This window comes from Aulostomus chinensis, chromosome 21 (assembly GCF_037954235.1).
Source record: "Aulostomus chinensis isolate RoL2024-O1b breed Wild chromosome 21, RoL_Achi_v1.0, whole genome shotgun sequence".
Taxonomy (NCBI): Eukaryota; Metazoa; Chordata; class Actinopteri; order Syngnathiformes; family Aulostomidae; genus Aulostomus; species Aulostomus chinensis.
The window spans coordinates 22,263,199-22,280,438 of NC_141340.1; the positions used below are offsets into that span (position 1 = coordinate 22,263,199).

The 17,240-nt window shown below is 44.4% G+C and overlaps 2 protein-coding genes across 2 annotated transcripts in view; one reads left to right on the forward strand and one right to left on the reverse strand.

Annotated features, from left to right (window-relative positions):
• vstm2a (V-set and transmembrane domain containing 2A) overlaps window positions 1-4,598 on the forward strand; it is an 84,648-nt gene extending 80,050 nt beyond the window's left edge. Inside the window, exon 5 of the mRNA XM_086191997.1 lies at window positions 1,418-4,598. Coding sequence (XP_086048123.1) covers window positions 1,418-1,494 — 77 coding nt within the window. The 3' untranslated portion in view covers window positions 1,495-4,598. The remainder of the gene's footprint in view (window positions 1-1,417) is intronic.
• Window positions 4,599-10,878: 6,280 nt separating this feature from the next.
• LOC147242054 (uncharacterized) lies at window positions 10,879-16,139 on the reverse strand. The gene is made up of 4 exons (XM_086191394.1): window positions 15,353-16,139; window positions 12,486-12,770; window positions 11,261-11,369; window positions 10,879-10,966 (listed from the first exon to the last, which is right to left on the reverse strand). Exons 1-4 carry the CDS (start codon window positions 16,134-16,136, stop codon window positions 10,879-10,881), a joined length of 1,266 nt encoding a protein of 421 aa, XP_086047520.1. The 5' UTR covers window positions 16,137-16,139.
• Window positions 16,140-17,240: the final 1,101 nt, after the last annotated feature.

The following is a 17,240-nucleotide window of genomic DNA, read 5'->3' on the forward strand; positions in this document are numbered from 1 at the left end:
TCGTCTGTCACGGCAATCTAATAAATGTCAATATGATTTAGTGAGTATGTCCTTTTGTGTTTCCCAAAGTCCTGCCTGGTTTCACAGGATTACAAGTTAATACTACTCCTGCTCCTTCTCAGGTGTTATTTTTCCTCAGGTTTTGATGATTGAGAGTAAACATTTTTCTTTTTATCCACGGCATTCACCTTTATAGGATTGTTGTAGTGTCACCTATTACCTTGGTCTCATGTATTCATGTTTGATGTCCCCAAAATCTGCTGTGGAAACTGTTTTCTAGTGTGCAGCTGTTTGTCACATCAGCTGCTCAGTAAACTGTCAGAGCAGTTTTCAGAGGTGGCCACAGTGGCAACCTGTGAAAATCCATCTCAAAAGCAGTTATTTTTTAAAATGTAAAAAAAAATCACAATTTCAAAATTAAATATATGGTGTGGTTAAAGTCACGGAAGAGTTATATAAACAGAAGTTCAATTTTTGAACGTCAAAGTTGATCTGAATACTCCAACAATCACATTTTGAAAAATGTGCATGTTTTACATGGTTAAAAACAAAAACAACAACAAATACAATGAAAACATACCCTCAATAAATGATGATTTTAAAACTTCTGGTTGGGTCAAAAAAGTGGCAGAAAGTGAAGTGATGATTCTTAGCCAATCCTTTGATTTATTCCTTCTTTTTCAGTCAGATAATATTAAACATGGCTGGATTTCATATTATTTATTGTGAATTTTTTAACACATTGCATAACTGCATGAAAAATGGATTATTATGGTGTAAAAAAAGGCTGAAAATGAATCAAAAATCAAACTAAAAATATGTGTCAAATGCAGAAATAGCCCTGAGGTCAGACTAATGGAACTGAGTGGGTCTGAGTCCAGTTTCTGTAGCTGCGTTTGTGAGAGCTGCGTGTGACTGGACGAAATCTGATGTCACCATGTTATGTCACATGTTGAAGGTGGGAAAAGGTGAAAGTCAAGTTTGTCAGGTGTTTATTTCCCAGACAAAGACTTTGTCCCATTGTTGCAGCAAGCTAACTGTTTAACCTATTCGCTATGACATGGAGGTATTACATCAGTCGGAACCGAGGGATTTCATTGGTCAAATGTCTGTGCAGGTGGGAATCCTCTGGGATCGCCGGCAAGACCTCAAATCAAACCTTTCTGTGTCCATTTGATGATACACAGCTTTAAATGAGGACACTTAAAACATGCAAAGATAATGTTGCTCTGTGCCTGTGGTGCACCTTTACAGCGTTGTGTTCATGTTGTATTTGCAGCTTGTTGTGCTGCTCCCAAGTGGCCAAATAGTGACGGTCACTTTTTTCTTGTTTCTTTTTTTTTAGCGATCTGGGCTATCACAATCAAATGTGCTGGTGTTATTTCATAGGGTAATGCTTGGTTTCCTCTCTCCACAGGTACAAGAATATCGCCCAGCTATGGACTGGCTGTCCTCCTCCTGGCTTGTGGTTTGATGAAGGCTGCCTTGTTATAATCTGAGGAACTGTCATGGCTTGCACCCTTTCGCATTCTCCCTCTGTTTGCTCTCAGCGAACAAGAAAATTGCCTGTTTTACTTTTTCCTCCCACCCCCACCACCACCCCACCACCATGCGGACAGCACAGTTTGCCCTCATTTCCCAAGCACTACTGCTCTTGCACCCAGCGCATTGTTATTAGCCACTGTACACACCAGTCACCTTTAAACCAGCTGGATTACTTTTTGTACAGATGCCGACTTGACACCACATGAGGTGCAATGATCCGACATGAAAACGGATTCTGTTGTTCGATAACTCACAAGACTATCTTATGGTTTTGCTGTTCCAGTTGATGTGTTCAAAAATAAACAAGAAAAAAGGAGAATCTATATTTGTGTTATATAAATATATATATAAATCTAGATATATATCTGTTTTATTTGAAACCCTAGAGTAACTGTATGTCCTGTATACATAGCTGACACTTGCTGTATCAGCCATCAACCTTCATTGTGAATACGCTCTCTCAAAGTTTAAGAGACAAAAGAAATTCAACATTTTAGTTTAGGCCGTTTGACATCTGGTAATACTTTTATTTTCCTTTAAGCTGTGTTTTCCATCCAAATGATCTAGTGTGCATCATTTTCCATCCTGTTTGTGGTACATATACAGATGTGCATGCTTACTGATCCGAAGGCTTACAAGGAGAGGACAATACGATGCTATTTGACCTGCATACATCAGCACTTGGAGTTAAGTGTTACAGTATGTTGAATTTAGCTTTATTTCAATGTGCTAGCTTTGGTGTAAAAAAAAAAATGTCCCTTGTCATTTTAATTTGTATTGCATCCTTAATAGGAATAAAATGGATGTCACAAGTTATGACTCATTTCAAATCCTCGTATGTAACCATCGGATGATTAATTTTAATTGACCTGGACTTTATTCCGTGACCATGTTTAAATGACACGCCCCAGCTGCTGTGCTCCTCCCTGCTCAGTCTCATGATAACAGAGGAAGGACTATTTACTCGTCGTGGATCAGGACAGTTTGAATTACGATGATGCCAACACACATTTGCATGTTTCCAGACGGATGTCCACACGGCTGAATGGTGATAGAGTGAAGGCTTGCTTATCGTCATTGCCACATAAATGTTTGGGAGTTCATTTCGTTGAAATCGTGCATTCATATGTTGTGCTTTATTTTGCAACAGAGAGTTTTTCATCCACGCAGAGCATTTATGAACTCAACGCTTCGACAATCTGACAATACACAAACATACGGTTGGTGTTTTCTGCTTTCTAGTGGAACGACCCTCTTTAGCGCGCCACAACCTCCACATTCATTCCGTCACAGCAAACGTTGCTCTCGTGCATCAGACAGCAGATGTTCCACTTCAGTCATTCATGTCTCAAGCTCATGAAACGCTCTGTGAAGCTGAACATCCACCCTGAGCTCAGTACTACCAGGCCGCGGTAGTTTTGTCAAACAGCGATGCCACGGCGCATGCTCTCTTTAGCTCACTTGATCACCAAAATTTTCATGAGTTCAGTGAAACATGTGGTTCCTCATGTTTCTGTGGTCCAAACATGCAGATGCGCGCTCTGTGTTTGCAAAAGCAAGACCTCCCTCCAAGCTTTTATTCAGCTGTGCGTTCCAGGCAGACTGTCTCCTGTGTAGTTGAACTGCTCCCCCAAAAAATTGCGGAGGTTTATGAAATTGTTGATGCAGCACTGTGATTCAAGGGCTGATTGAGCGTGTCGTGCTTCGGGATAACATCAGAGACGTCGACTCATAGTACGTGGAGTACGTGAAGTGTGGGCAACTTAGGGCGGCCCTGTCTAATCCCTCGAATTCCAAATAGCTTCAGGTTCTATGTGGACAGTTAATCTAACATCACTGTCGACTTCTAAACATGTGACCGGAGCTTGCAGGTTTTTTTCTTTTCTTTTGTTTTTAAATGAGAAATATAATGTAATATGATTCCGGATGTAGTTTGCAGAACATTGGGATTTGGATATTGACTAGATTGTAAAATGTTACACACCTGTACAACTTGTAAATTAAATAAGCATGTTAACATTTTTTTTCACATCATTTGAAAAGGCAGAGGCCAGTGATGTTCTGTACATGTAACAATGGTGTTATGTACTCATATTCAAGTGTTAACAAGTCCAAAGTGGGTTTTCATCTCTTCAAAATGAACTTGGGTATAAATGTATTTGAAAAAATTAATAAAAAAAATCTCTATATATTAGAAACATCTTTTTAAAGCTTTCACCCTTAAGGGACTTGCCTGACAGTGAGTCCTCCCAACATACTAAATAAAAGCAGGAGAGAATCATGCGGTGAATGGTTTGATATTGTGAAGGAGTGATGGAAAGTGGATGCTTGGTAAAAAACAACACAAACAAAATGAGAGTCGAGAGATGGAGGCTAAATTGCTTTCAAGTGAAAGGTCTCCATTACCAAAGATGAGAAGGGTTCCTAATCAGGACTGGAGAGGCAGTTCCTTCAGCCAGGGAAAACAACAGCAGCTATATGTTTCTGTTCTGTTTGAAATGTCATGACACTCACCTCCCTGGATGTGTTTGTTTCTTCTAATGTATTTCATCTTGATGCGGTCCTGTCTGTTGAGCTGTTAAAAAATTCTGATGAATTAATTCTGTTTTATTTACTACTGTGTGGGGCTTCTGTACTGGAACATTGCAACATTTTGTATTATAATGACAATATCAGAATAATATTTAAATAAACCATTTTCACAGGTGAAATTCAAACACTGAGAGATTCCATCTGTTTGGTTCACACGCTTGCTGCCGAGTGCTGATGATGTCAAAGGACTGGCTCGCCGTCTCGGCTCGTGGGAATATTACTTTGTTATTGGTTGATCGCTCTTCATGTGAGAACAGCCAAATCAAAATGTTTCATAAGAACGTAAGACATACGAAGATTCATCCATGTAATCCTGGATTTATTTATAAAGCTCCTTTTAGGGCCTGAGCCTGAAGGTACTTCAGGCGAAGACCCTATTATGTTTTTTACATTTGTGATTTAAAAAAACTTTATGCAGAAATTAATTCATTAAAAAACACGATACATTGAGAATCCAGTGTGACTGACCTGACTTCATAAAAATCAACTTTCAACACACACAAGAAACACACACACACACACACACACACACACACACATACTGCTTAGATAAATGGGGGTGGATGGGGTTGGGGTGGGGGTGAGATTGTAAATTGTTCATCCTGCATGTCTCTTGATGTGGGCAGTCAGCCTTTATCATAAGCACAGAAACAGGAAGCTTCCTCTCTGCTGTTGAAGAAGGCCCTGCCAAATCTCATCCTCCTTTCATTTATTTGAAAAACAAGATATAAAAAGTAGCAAAATAGAGAGAAAAAAAGGAGTGAATGACAGCTGTGACTGCTCAGGTTATCATCAGTGAATTCAGAATGTGAAGCAAGCAGAGTGGAGGCTCCTGCAGGTCCACATGCAGCCTAATACCTGCATTCACATGTTACATGTCTTCTATGGATACCAAAACACTGAGGTTGCTGCAGGGGCCTCAATGCAGGGCGGGAGCACCACCACATGGTTAACCCTCTTGTCGTGTTCACCCCCCAGCCCTTCATTTTGTGTTCCCAGTCAAATTTTTGACCGGTCTGTTTTAACTGCTGTTAAATTAGCACAAAAACCATTGATCACTTTTTTGTTAAACCCCTCAAAGCTGCAAAGTCACAGGGGTTGTTAAGGTTGTTAAAGTTGTTAAGGGGCACTGCCCGTCTAAGTTCAAGAGATAACAAATCGATAAAGAAATCAATACATTCAACAATGTACAGAGCAGCAGTTATCCATACAGTTTGATGGTGGAGGTGGAAGTGGTTAAAACGAGCCGATCAGTTGAAATGATGGGTGTTTTTTGGTTTTATATGAATATGTATCCAACAGCAGAGTGACAATAAAGGCTGAACCAAAATTTTAGAAGAATCAGAAAAGGTCTGTATCACAGAACATCTCCCTGGGTGAAGGACCCTGGTCTACATAGGAGATCATCAACCCCAAGAACAAAGCTACAAAAATGTCCCATTTATGACCATAAACAGTTATAAGTAAATTACTTGATTCATTCATTTGATTTCCAGAATCTGCGTGATATACTGCAGCACTTTTGTTGCTATGTTTTTTATGGCTGCTCAGATTCTTCTAATCTCTCCTTCTTCAATGCCACGAGCCTTTGGCCCCGGCTCCTTCGTTCTGGGGCCTTAATTAACCCTCATCCCACATTTGTTACTTCTGCAAGGAAAGACACAAATATTGATGTTGAGGCAAAGAGCAAACAAACCACCAGGCCGCCACTGGCACTCTAATCACTCCCACTGCAACACAAAAAGAGGAAGTAGGTGGAATTAGTGACTAAATCTTCCCAAATATGAATATTCAAAATATCATGTTGATGCAGAGTAAATGAGTCACAGATGGCCAGGAAACGGTTTCATGTTCCTCCATCTAGGAAAAATTAATACCGTTAGATAACTGAAGTTTACCAGTAACGCTGCCTGATGTTCTCCAACATGCTCTCGCCGTCTGTCTCACACCTCCAGGATGACATTTACCATGGCATAACAGGGATGATGTAGTCATAACCCCTGGATGGGGAGGCAGAGGCCTGGTGGGGGGAAACGAGGGCCGCACAGCAAAATAGAGGAAAGGAGAAAAAAAAGAAATGCTGTCACTCACTGAAGCACCTGATAAATTAACCCTTGAGGCAGTGATGTGGATGACAACCCTTGTTCATAGCAGCAAGCTTGTTCAGGTTTGCTTCATTCTGAATTTGACTTCAGAGTAACTCTTCTTTCCAAATTCTTCAAACTTCCAGTGTGTCGAATTCGAAGCGGATTATTTGCAAAACTTGAGAAGTCATCAAATCCATCATCTGGCACAAAAAACATCATATTTTCATCAACTTAGACTGAGCCTTTATATTTCTGAAGTGGAACCTCTTCCTCTGAGCCAGATGAACAGAACGGACTAAATACGTTTATGTGTTTGGCTCTTCCACTGTCTGTTTTCTCATACTCGATGTACTTTTTACTCTTTCAGTTTTACTAAAGCTGCAGTGTCTCTCAACAAGCTAGAAGGGAATGTTCTGCTCTTTTACCCTTTCATATTTATAGAGTCGCTGCATGGATGTGCAGCAACTGCATGCGTGTAATGTTGCGCCAGCAGGGAGCAGCTGATGGAGCAGGGTCCACACAGCAGAGCCTGATAGAGAGCTGATCTGAGCGATATCTCGCCTCTATGGACCAGCTGGTGGGGAATCAGAGGGGCTACCAACAAGAAGGTACTTCGGACCCGTCACTGCCATCAGCCATTTTAGGACATTCAAGGCACACAGGAAAGAAATGGGGCGACATACTTGCAGCTTTTTTATCACATAGTTTCGCATATGTAGCCTTTATTTGGGGGTAACTTGTGACCCACCCATGAAGATAACATCTGAATCTTCAACTTTTTTCATATTAAAGATGTTATTATCCAGCGCACAGAGCATCTGCCTCCAGCCCCTCCCATCTGGTCATCACGCAGCAAGCATCAGCCCTGGCCTCAGCAGTTTAGCCTGCTGATGCACCTTCAGTGTCAGGCAGCATGTAGAGCTGCCAAGTCAGTGGAGGTTTTTGCCCTGAGCAAAATACAGGTTACCCTGTATGCAACTTCCTGTTCATTAATGGCGTTTGAGCAACTGTACAATATCTCCACTGAGATCAGCACAGCTTCCTTGTTCCTATTTTGACTTTAGTGTTTGCTGATGTTAGCTAACGATTTTGTCTCGTCAGAGGTTTGAAGTTCCAAATCTTGACATACAAATACTGCAGGCGAGGGAGGGTTAAGGAGGGAGGACGCAGACTATAATTCACTGCAACAGGTCACTTGACTCTGCACACTGGTCCCCCCACTGCAATTCAACATCTGTATAGTGCAAGCGTGTAGTGTATGTAGCAGGAGCAACTGGATGAACCTAAACAACAACCTCAACAAGATAAGATATTCACTTTTACGCTGTGTGTCTCACATATGGCAGTGCTGTCTGATAGCAGGCCGGCTGGAACTGGAGCTAAGCAGAAGGTCGGCAGGAACAAGAACAAACAAACTGAGATTTATTTCAGTCAAAAAAACAGGACAGCTCAGAAAACATGAAAAACTAATCCGTCAGGATATACTGAGGGAGATTTATCAGAACCAAACATAGGACAAAGGCAAAAAGAAACCAAGGCATTAGAAACAAACAGAAGACAAAGAGACGACGTAAAGATGTAGATAGCAGGTGAAGAGGTCGCTGGCTCAGGAGACAAAGGGAGGAAGAGAGGACAGACGACAAGAAGATACACACAGAGAAGAAGATTTGGTAATGAATCATGAAGGAACTGACTGCAAAGTAGCATCAAACTAAGGATCACACAGGAAAAGCTGAAATGAATGCAATCCAAAATGGAAAATTCCAAGAATAATTATTAAAAGAAGTCAGATGGGTTGACCACAGAATTAGTTTTTTTTTTAAGATTATATAGCACCATTCCTTGAGAAGAACCAAGATTTCACCTACTCAGAACACAGTGTAGTACTGCAGTATATCCAAACACATGCGTCCAAATGCTGACGGCGAAGCCTCACTTGAAAGTAATAAATCAAGAATTATATGTAGTATTTGAATCTGGTGGATGGAAATGTGCGATCAAGCAAATCTGCTCAAAGATATTTTAAGAAAAGGAAAGCAGAGGAAGGACACTGAACCTGAGGTTTCCAGCGTTGCCAGTGTGCTTGTGTGCAGCCGAGTATGTGTGAGAACCTGCATTATTTATTTGTGCTCATTAAAAGTAATCAATTGAAACTGGCGTTGATGTAAGGGCCTTTATTGGCCTTTCACAAATCCGTCACTGTAATGTACTGGGTGACTTTCTAACCCTGCTTGATTGTTTTGTTCCACAAAATGCCCAAAGGAATGAAAATGCTCGAGTGGACGCGTCGATGCAGGAATCCCTCAATACTGTTGGATTTAAGAATCTCAAAGGCTTTGGAGAAAATTATATTGGCATATCAGCCAAAAATATAGTGCAGCAGCCTTAAGATGACTGAGCAGAGCAACACGAGCCGCGTCATATCAGTGCGTGTGGAGCTCTGCGTTAACCCATGTGAGAGGAGCCGTGGGAAGGCAGTTATGGAAATGTACTGCATTGCGATAAGCGAGTGGGTGTGTTGATTAAAAAAAAGAAAAAGCCCTAGAGAATTGAGTGTTGAATGTGTGTTGACAGAATATGAAGCCTGCCTCATTAAACTATAGAAGCGGGGACAGCCGAGAACTGTTCTCTCCAGCACTTTGCTTGCATGTAAACAAATAAATTAGTTCCAATTCACAATGAATAACAGCTGCTGAAAGACAACTACATTATCCTGCAGATCATCCCCACAAATGTACCAACCGAATGGGTCAATACATGCAGGAGTCCAAAACAGCCTCCATTAAAAGCTGCTATCTGCATTTGATCTGGACAAGCTAGCGCTAATATTTATTAATCCCATTTCCATCCATCCATCCATTTTCTACTGCTTATCCTGTTAAGGGTCATGGGGGGGGGGGGGGGGGGCTATGCCAGCTACCTTCAGGTGGGAGGCAGCCTTCCCCCTGGACAGGTCACCAGTCCATGGCAGGGCCAACACATATAGACAGACAACCATTGGCTCTTCCAGCCACGCCTACGGTCAATTTAGAGTCTGGATTAACCTGGTCCCTCTTGATGTCTTTGGACTGTGGGAGGAAGCTGGAGTACCAGAGAGAACCCACGCAGGCACAGGGAGAACATGCAGACTCACCCAGAAAGACCCTGTGCTCCAGCCAGGGCTCCACCCACAGCCTTCTTGCTGGGGGGGCCACAGTGCTGACCACTGCACCACCGTGCCGCCTAATCACATTTCATATTTCACATTCCTGATCTATTAGGGAGAGTAGCAGTTTTAAGCCTCATGAAATAAAATTATTTTGAACACGAGCACAGGGTGCAACTGTCAGTTTTAATGCCTTCATGTACACTGAACAATGGTCAAGAGGCTCTGGGCCTCCGCTGCCATGTGCAACTGTCTCTGACTCTCACCAGCTGTAGAGCTCCAGGGGAGGTAGTTAGTTACATTAACTCCACGAGTACTCAGCAGCTATTAATTATAGCTGCTCCTGGAAGAAGTGTGTGTTTGTGCGTGTGTGTCTGTGAGTGTGTGTGAGGGTTGGTGTCTGCAGTATATTAGAGCAAGTCCTTGAATCCAGCATGCAGAAGCAATGTTGTGCTGCAGCTCCAGAACTAAGTGGCATGCAATATGGAAAACCCTTGTAGCAAAATCCTCTTTTCTCCTTCAGATTCTTACAGGTTACAGTCAAGGCCTGAATGAAAGAAGCCAACTTCCGGGAGGACCAGCAGCTGCCAGATGACTTTCAGGTGCCTTCTGGCACTGACATCTCTCACAAATGTGAAGGAGGAGGACAGAACCTTCACTCACACTGGGCTTTAGTCTACTGATCATTGATATCTGCATATTTACATGCCTGTAATGCATTAACATTAATGTGAATGAACATTTCAAACTATTTATACAAAGAAATACAGACATTCTGCTGAGAAGATATCCTAACCTTATGTGTGCCGTGTGAAATATTCTCAGGTTTGTTTCGTGGCAGCACACTGACACATTGCAGGAATAACATGATCAAGTCCTGAGCTTATTTTCATTTGTCTTCCTTGTGTTAACACAGTCTATCGACTGATCGTCTGAAAGACAGAAATAGAACAGAAACTCAGACCTGAACCTGAAGCCTGAAACAAACAATTGATTAACCATGTTTTCTTTCTTTTTCTTTTTTTTTTCTTTGTTTTGTTTTTTAATGTCATGCTGCTCAGTTGTACCGTATTTTAATTGCCCCTCGGGGATAAATAAAGTCATCTGAATCTGAATCTGATGTTTGCTGGGGAAAGCACTCAAGAAAAAAAGGTACTGAAGTGGTAACATCACATCAGCAAATATCAGCCAATAAAAAAAGTTTCCACAAAAACCAAAGCAGATGTTTTTGTTGAGTTTTGATTTTCCTCATCCAAATTTTAATGAGGCAACTTATTTCATTCCATTGCACTGAGGCCAAAGTGTATAACCCATTCAGTGCTCACCCCCTCCTGGGCAGGGCTGCAGGGAACTGGAGCTAATTTCATCTGACACTGGGTAGGAGAGAGGAGAGTACGTCCCAGACTGCTGTCCAGCCACTACCCAAGTGTATGAAGTGAACTGTGAATGTGTCAAATAATGTGAAAATATTCGCCAGGTGTTTCCATCAAACAGGCTGAAGCCAACAAATTAGGCTGCATGAGACTGACAGAAGATGGCAGCACGAGCGATGTCCTGCATGGGCGTGTCTGTGAAAACAGAGAAGAAGAAGAAATGCCTGCCAGCACAAAATTAACAAGCTGTTATTGTTCTTAAGTTGGCATTGGACATGTGCAGGGGTTAATTTGAGCCGGATCCTGCCGGAACAAGATCCGGCACCTCTGAATTTTGGCCTCCCTGTGTTCTGGTACTTTTTTGGGCAGATCCGGTACCTCGGTAATTATTTGGGCAGATCCGGTACCTCTTGTATTAAAAGAAAATATGAAAACGTTTTAAAAACCACGTGTCTCCTTTCCCTCTGAGCCGCACCGCATGGGACGTCCTCTCAGTCACCTGGAATGGACCGGTCCACCTGGGTTCAGCCCACTTCCACTTGATGACCTTCAGCAGGACCCAGTCAGCAGTGGGGAGGATGCCCTCGACCTTCGCCTGTCTTTTGTCCTGGACTTGTTTGGAGAAATCTGAAATGAGAGCTTGGAGTTCAGTAAAATATGCTTTGTGCCCTCTTTCGAATTTCAGCTCCACTGGTGGCAGGCCTGCTCCTGGTCCTGGGAAGTGCCTTCCTGTGGAGAGTTCAAATGGGGTGAAACCTGTTCCCTGATTAACAAAGCATCGAACTGTCATTAGAGCCAACGGTAGAGCATCCAACCAATTTAATTTTGTCTGTGCACAGATTTTAGCCAATCTTTGTTTGATGGTTTGATTCATTCTTTCCACCTTACCTTGTGATTGAGGGTGATACACGGTGCCAAACGCGTGCTTCAACCCCAACATTGCTTCCACCTGTTGTAGATGTTGGTTTTTGAAATGTGTCCCATTATCTGATCTAATTTTCTGTGGGAACCCGTGCCGAGGAATGTATTGATTAATCAAAAACTTCACCACTGACTTGCTATCCTCCTTCTTTGTTGGCCACGCCTCTGGCCATCCTGAAAACACATCCACACACATCAACACATACCTGTACCCACTGACTGTCGTCCCCATGTCCGTGTAGTCTATCACAATCTCCCTGCCTGGCCATGTCTCCAGAGGAAACATACCTGTCTCGGATTTAATGGTTGGCTTAGAGTTGTACAGGGAACATATGGAACAGCTTTTTACCCAATTCTTTATCATGTCTAATAAAAACGGATGCCACCATTCTCTCAGAATTTGACTCATCTGAGCCGCTCCCACATGACCGATTCCATGTGGTTCTTCCAGTGCCCGCTCTCTGATTCCAGGGGGCAGTATTAGCCGTCCATCAGGCCCTCGCCAGAGCCCTACCATTTCAAGTCCTCCTCTCTGTTTCCATGTTGTCTTTTCCTGTGGTGAGGCCCCCTTTTGACATCGGCTTATGTCAATCAGTGTGACCTGTGGAGAGATTTGTAGTTCTTCTTCCATACTCACCATTTGTAGTTGGGGCAGATAACCTGTCGCTCTTTTTGCTGCCGCATCTGCTTCTCGGTTCCCTGTTGCTACTTCTGTAATGGCATTGTCATGACCTTTGCACTTTATGATAGCCACCTCCTGGGGAAGTTGCAGAGCTTCTGCTAATTCTCTCATTTCCCGCTCGTGTTTAATGGGTTTGTTACCTGCCGTGAGGTATCCTGCTCTGATCCATTGTCCCAGTTCCACATGTGCTGCTCCGGCGGCATAGGCAGAGTCCGTATAGATGTTTATTCGTTTTCCTTCTCCTAGTTTGAGAGCTGCAATGAGAGCCATTACCTCTGCTTTTTGTGCGGATTGCTGTCCTTCTAGTTGCCGGGCCTCTATTGTCACCCAGTTGGGTCCTTCCTTCTTCGCCACCGCGTATCCTGCTTTCAGTCCACCTTTTTCATCTTTGTAGCAACATCCGTCTGTGAACATCTCTTCAGCATCTGTTAATGGTTGAGCTTTCCGATCTGGTCATACCTTTTCATCCTTTTGTGCTTCGTGTTCACACTCATGCGGTGGTCCGGTTCCCATCCAATCCGCCATGTTGATTCCTTCATGGGTGAATGTGATGTTTGGTGCTTCCAGTATTTTACAGAGTCTCTTTTGCCTTAGTGATGTCAGGGTGAATGTCTGGGAGTTGACATATGCTATCATGCTATGTGATGTGAGTACCCTTAGGGAGTACCACATCACTATGTGTGCTGTTTTTTGAATCAGTTTTGCTACCCCTGCTGCATGTTGTGTGCATTTTGGGTGTCGTTTTTCCATCGAGTCTAGCATTATGCTGATGTACATGAGTATGCTCCTTTCTCCCCCTTTTTTCTGAAACAGAACACCGTTAACCACTCCTTCTGTTTCAGAAACGTCTAGGAAAAATGGAGACTGGTAGTCATGTCGGGCCAGGTCTGCAACCTGTGCTAGTTTTCTGTTTGAGTTGTATGAAGACTGACTTGGTGTCTTTGGTCCAATTTAGTTTAGCATTGAGGTTACGCATGCCATGCTCTTTAATCAAGTTACGGAGAGCCTGTGTCGTGCCCGTATATTCAGGAATGTAATTGCGACTGTACCCAGTCAGACCGAGAAACGATAACATTTCCTTTACAGTCATGGGCTTCGGGTGATGCAGTAAGGTAGATCTATGTGCAGGCGACATGCCAGCTCCTTTTCGCGAGAGTACTCTGCCCCAAAAGGCAACTTGCGTCCTGACCGCTTGGAGTTTGTTTTTACTGACCTTAAAACCGCGTCCAGCCAATCGGATGAGGACAGCCTTTGTTGCGGCCAGGCACGCTGCTGGTGTCGGTGCTGCAATGAGAAGATCATCTACATACTGGATTAGAGTGGTGTCTGGAGGAAGTGGACAACCATCCAGGGCTTGTTTTAGTACCTGATTGAATAGTCCTGGTGACAGCGCAAATCCTTGTGGTACCCTGGTGTATCGCCACTGTTGTCCTCTGTAGGTAAAGGAGAAAATGTCTCTGCATTCATCTGCTAGTGGTAAGCAGAAAAAAGCGTTAGCCAAATCAATGCATGTGAACCTAGGTTGGTGCGGTCCCAAATTAGTGAGTGCCACATAGGGGTTGGGCACAGGAATGGTGGCTGTGGTCAGAATAACATTTATAGCTCTTAGATCATGTGCCATGCAATATTTACCTGTCTCTTGTTTTTTGACCGGGAGTATGGGAGTGTTCCACGCGGAGGTGGATGACTCTAATACCCCGGATTTGATGAGACCTGCAATTGTGTCAGCTATACCTGCTTCTGCTTCTCGTTTGTGGGGATATTGTCTGATCCGTAAGGGAGTGGTGTCTACCACAGAAAATGTAACAGGTTGACAATCAGTGAGCCCGACATCCGTGGGCCCTCCGACCAGGTTGGGACTCGGCGAGAGCAGTCGCACTCCTCTTCTCTCCTCCTCTTCTTTTCTGTCTGACTATCATTCTTTGTCTCAACTCCTATCCAACGCAGCTGTGAGCTCTCTACCTAAAAACTAATCATGGAATTGATCAGCTGGTCTCTCAACGCTATTGACACCATATTTTCGACAAGGAAATCAGGACCGGAGGAACCTGCCTGTCCGCATGGAACTGACCCTGCGGGCTACGTTCTCGATTCCTGGGGGAGATGGCGTACCGCGTGCTTGACGCCTCTCTCCGTGGAGGACATCGAGGATCTCTACCTATTTGGGTTCATGGTTGTGGGGCTTCTCCTCCTCGGACTTGGAGGTGCCCTCACATACCGCAAAATTGGCAAGACGACGGCTGCCACCAGATCTGGACCTCCACAACTGACCGTCATTTACAACGCAATTATTGAGGCTGGCAAAGCGGGGCAACAACAGACTCTTGAACTGAAACAACAGACTCTTGAACTGAAACGCAGGATGGAAACCATCTCGGAGCAGTTGGCCGCTTTGCGAAGGGGAGAGTGATGTTGAAGACCAGAAAATTTTTAACTTACAATTTGGATTGGACTGAAAGAGAAGACGGATTGGAATGTGTGCTCCTCTGCCCAAACCCAAACACAGCTTCCTTATCGGCTACTGAAGGTCATCTGCCCACTGTTTATCCTCCAGGAGAACTCCTTCTGCCTTGGTGACGCAAATGGCACGTACTATCCCCCCCCTCCCCCGTGTGTTCCTGACCCCCGCCTCTGCCCTCTCCACCTCCCTTGGGGTGGCAGCGCCTTTTGGCTGCAGCCTGCCCCGCCCGGGCTTGGCTGGCGCGGCTCTTGCTGCGACGCCTCACTCTCACTTGCCTCCATTGGGTCAACGGACTGCTCAAGTTTAGCGTACATACACAACAAATGTATATGTGCTGTTGTTTAAGTTTCTGAAGTGTACCATTATTACTTTCAATCTGTAATAATTGTGACGGCTTGTGATAGTTGTATCAGGCTTTGAGTTGTGATCTTAATTGCCCCTCGGGGATAAATAAAGTTATCTGAAATCTGAAATCTTGGGACCATAATTCCTCAGGGAGGGTAGTTAGCATCTCTTCCACTAAGGGGTGGTCCATCTTTTCCCTACCATGGTTTCTGGGAACGTGATCATGTTGTAGTGCAACTGTGTCTGTTACTTTTAGGTTAATGCAGTAGGTTTTGCAGGTGGGTGAGAACGAGACAGCAGGTATCTGAATCGTTATCCAATCGGTGGCTGCTGTGGCTCTTTTGACCATCGGGCCAAGATCTTTAGCTTGATGGTTAGGATGTAGTGCGAGGGAAACATGTGGAACTGCTTCGTCCTGCATACGATACCATACCATCTGTTCCTTGGAGAGGACTGTGGCCGCGGCTACACCCTCTGGACCAACATAAATATTTTGTGATGTGATTTGCCATTGTTTACCTTCCAGGTGTGCTTCAAATTCTTCCTGATACCACTCATTACTCATTCGGTCGTACAAGAGGGTGACATGAGGTGGGTCGGGCGGAGGGACGTAGGGCTTGAGTAGGGAGATCCAGGGTTTCCACTGCAGGTAGGCAGACAGGAGGCTATTACATAGGGGGGTTTCAGGCTGTAACATACCCCAATAGATGTCCACCAGCTCGTCCTCCAGTGGCTTAAGAAGGTACTGTCCTGCTCCGTGGGTGTTAGAATTACATCGGAGGCATGTTCCATCTGGTAGAGTCACAGTGAGTCCATCCGGACTGCACAGGATGGAGGCTCCTAGTTTGATGAGAAGATCTCGCCCCAACAGGTTAACAGGTACACCAGGAGAGACAACAAATGGATGCAAAAGAGTCTGTTTACCGAATTGGATTTTCAGTGGTATTGTGACCGGCAGTTTCTGTCCAATCCCAGAGAAGCCCATGATGTTCACTGTTTCTCGAGGAGATAGTCTCTTGTGGTGGTTCAGAGTTTAGAGTTGAGAGTGTGGCTCCCGTGTCAACCAAAAATGACAGGTCGTCATCCAACACCCTTAGAGACAACATAGGATCTGCCTTACCTATGTCATCTGGGTTTCTCTGTGGGGTGTGTCACTGTTGTTGATAGGTGCCGGGCTCCTCCCACTTGTCCCCTCCTATCAGGGGATATTGTCCATCCTGGACTGGTGCAGCCTGAGGATCTGGGGTCCTCATTCCTCTGGGTGGTCCGCCATGCCCACGTGGTGCAGGTCCCTGCATGTGACATTCTCTTGCCCAGTGTCCAAGTTGTCCACACATGTAGCACTCACCTCCCGCCTGCTGTCCCCGAGGCAGTCTCCCACGGCCTCCTCCACCTCTCGCCCAGCCCCTTCCACCTGGAGCTCCTCCCCTGTATCCTCCCCACGAGTTCTGAGCTCGCCATTGGGCAGCTGGTCCCCTTGGTGGACCATGCGGTCTCGGTTGGGGGGTCCACAGGGGTACTGGGATGTGATCTGGTGTCTCTGGTTCAGGGGGGGAGCCGGGACACAGTTCCCCAGCCAGTTTCTGCAAACTGCTAGACATCATTTGTTTATGCATCATAGTTTCTTTTTTCTTTTTGTCATTTACCTTTTGTCTCGCCTCTCCCAGCTGCAGCTTCAGTAATTGTGTTTGAAGATCTCTTACTTAATTTTCTTCTTTGTTCATCTCATCTTTGGCTCTCTGCAGGTGGTGTACAAGATGCTTTTCCCATATGTTAGAATCACTTCCTGGTAAATTAGGGTTACTCATCATGCTTTCTCTTACCGATTCAGGCACTCCATCCAACACAGCTTTGCGAAACCATTCCTGTTGAACCCCAGTCTTACCGGGGTGGCACCCGGTGTGTCTGGTCCACTCATCTTTGGACTGAGTTATATATTCTCAAGGATGCTGGGGCGAAGTCCAGGTTAGTTTAGGAATGACGGCTGTGTTTGGGAGCGGAAATTTACTCCTAATAGCTTGCCCTAAGAGGTCTATTACTATTGTTAGTGGTATGTCATCAGGGTCTTCATTAGTGTCAGCATCTAGTT

Bases quoted from the DNA above. Each gene is read 5' to 3' on its own strand.
- LOC147242054 (XM_086191394.1), bottom strand. From the start codon at position 16,136: ATGGGCTTCTCTGGGATTGGACAGAAACTGCCGGTCACAATACCACTG. The intron at 11,370-12,485 runs GTAACAAACCCA...CTCTCATTTCAG, and splicing joins AGCAGGATACCTCACGGCAG to ATTTCTCCAAACAAGTCCAG. The intron at 10,967-11,260 runs GTGGACCGGTCC...TTGTGCTGGCAG, and splicing joins TGGAAGTGGGCTGAACCCAG to GCATTTCTTCTTCTTCTCTG.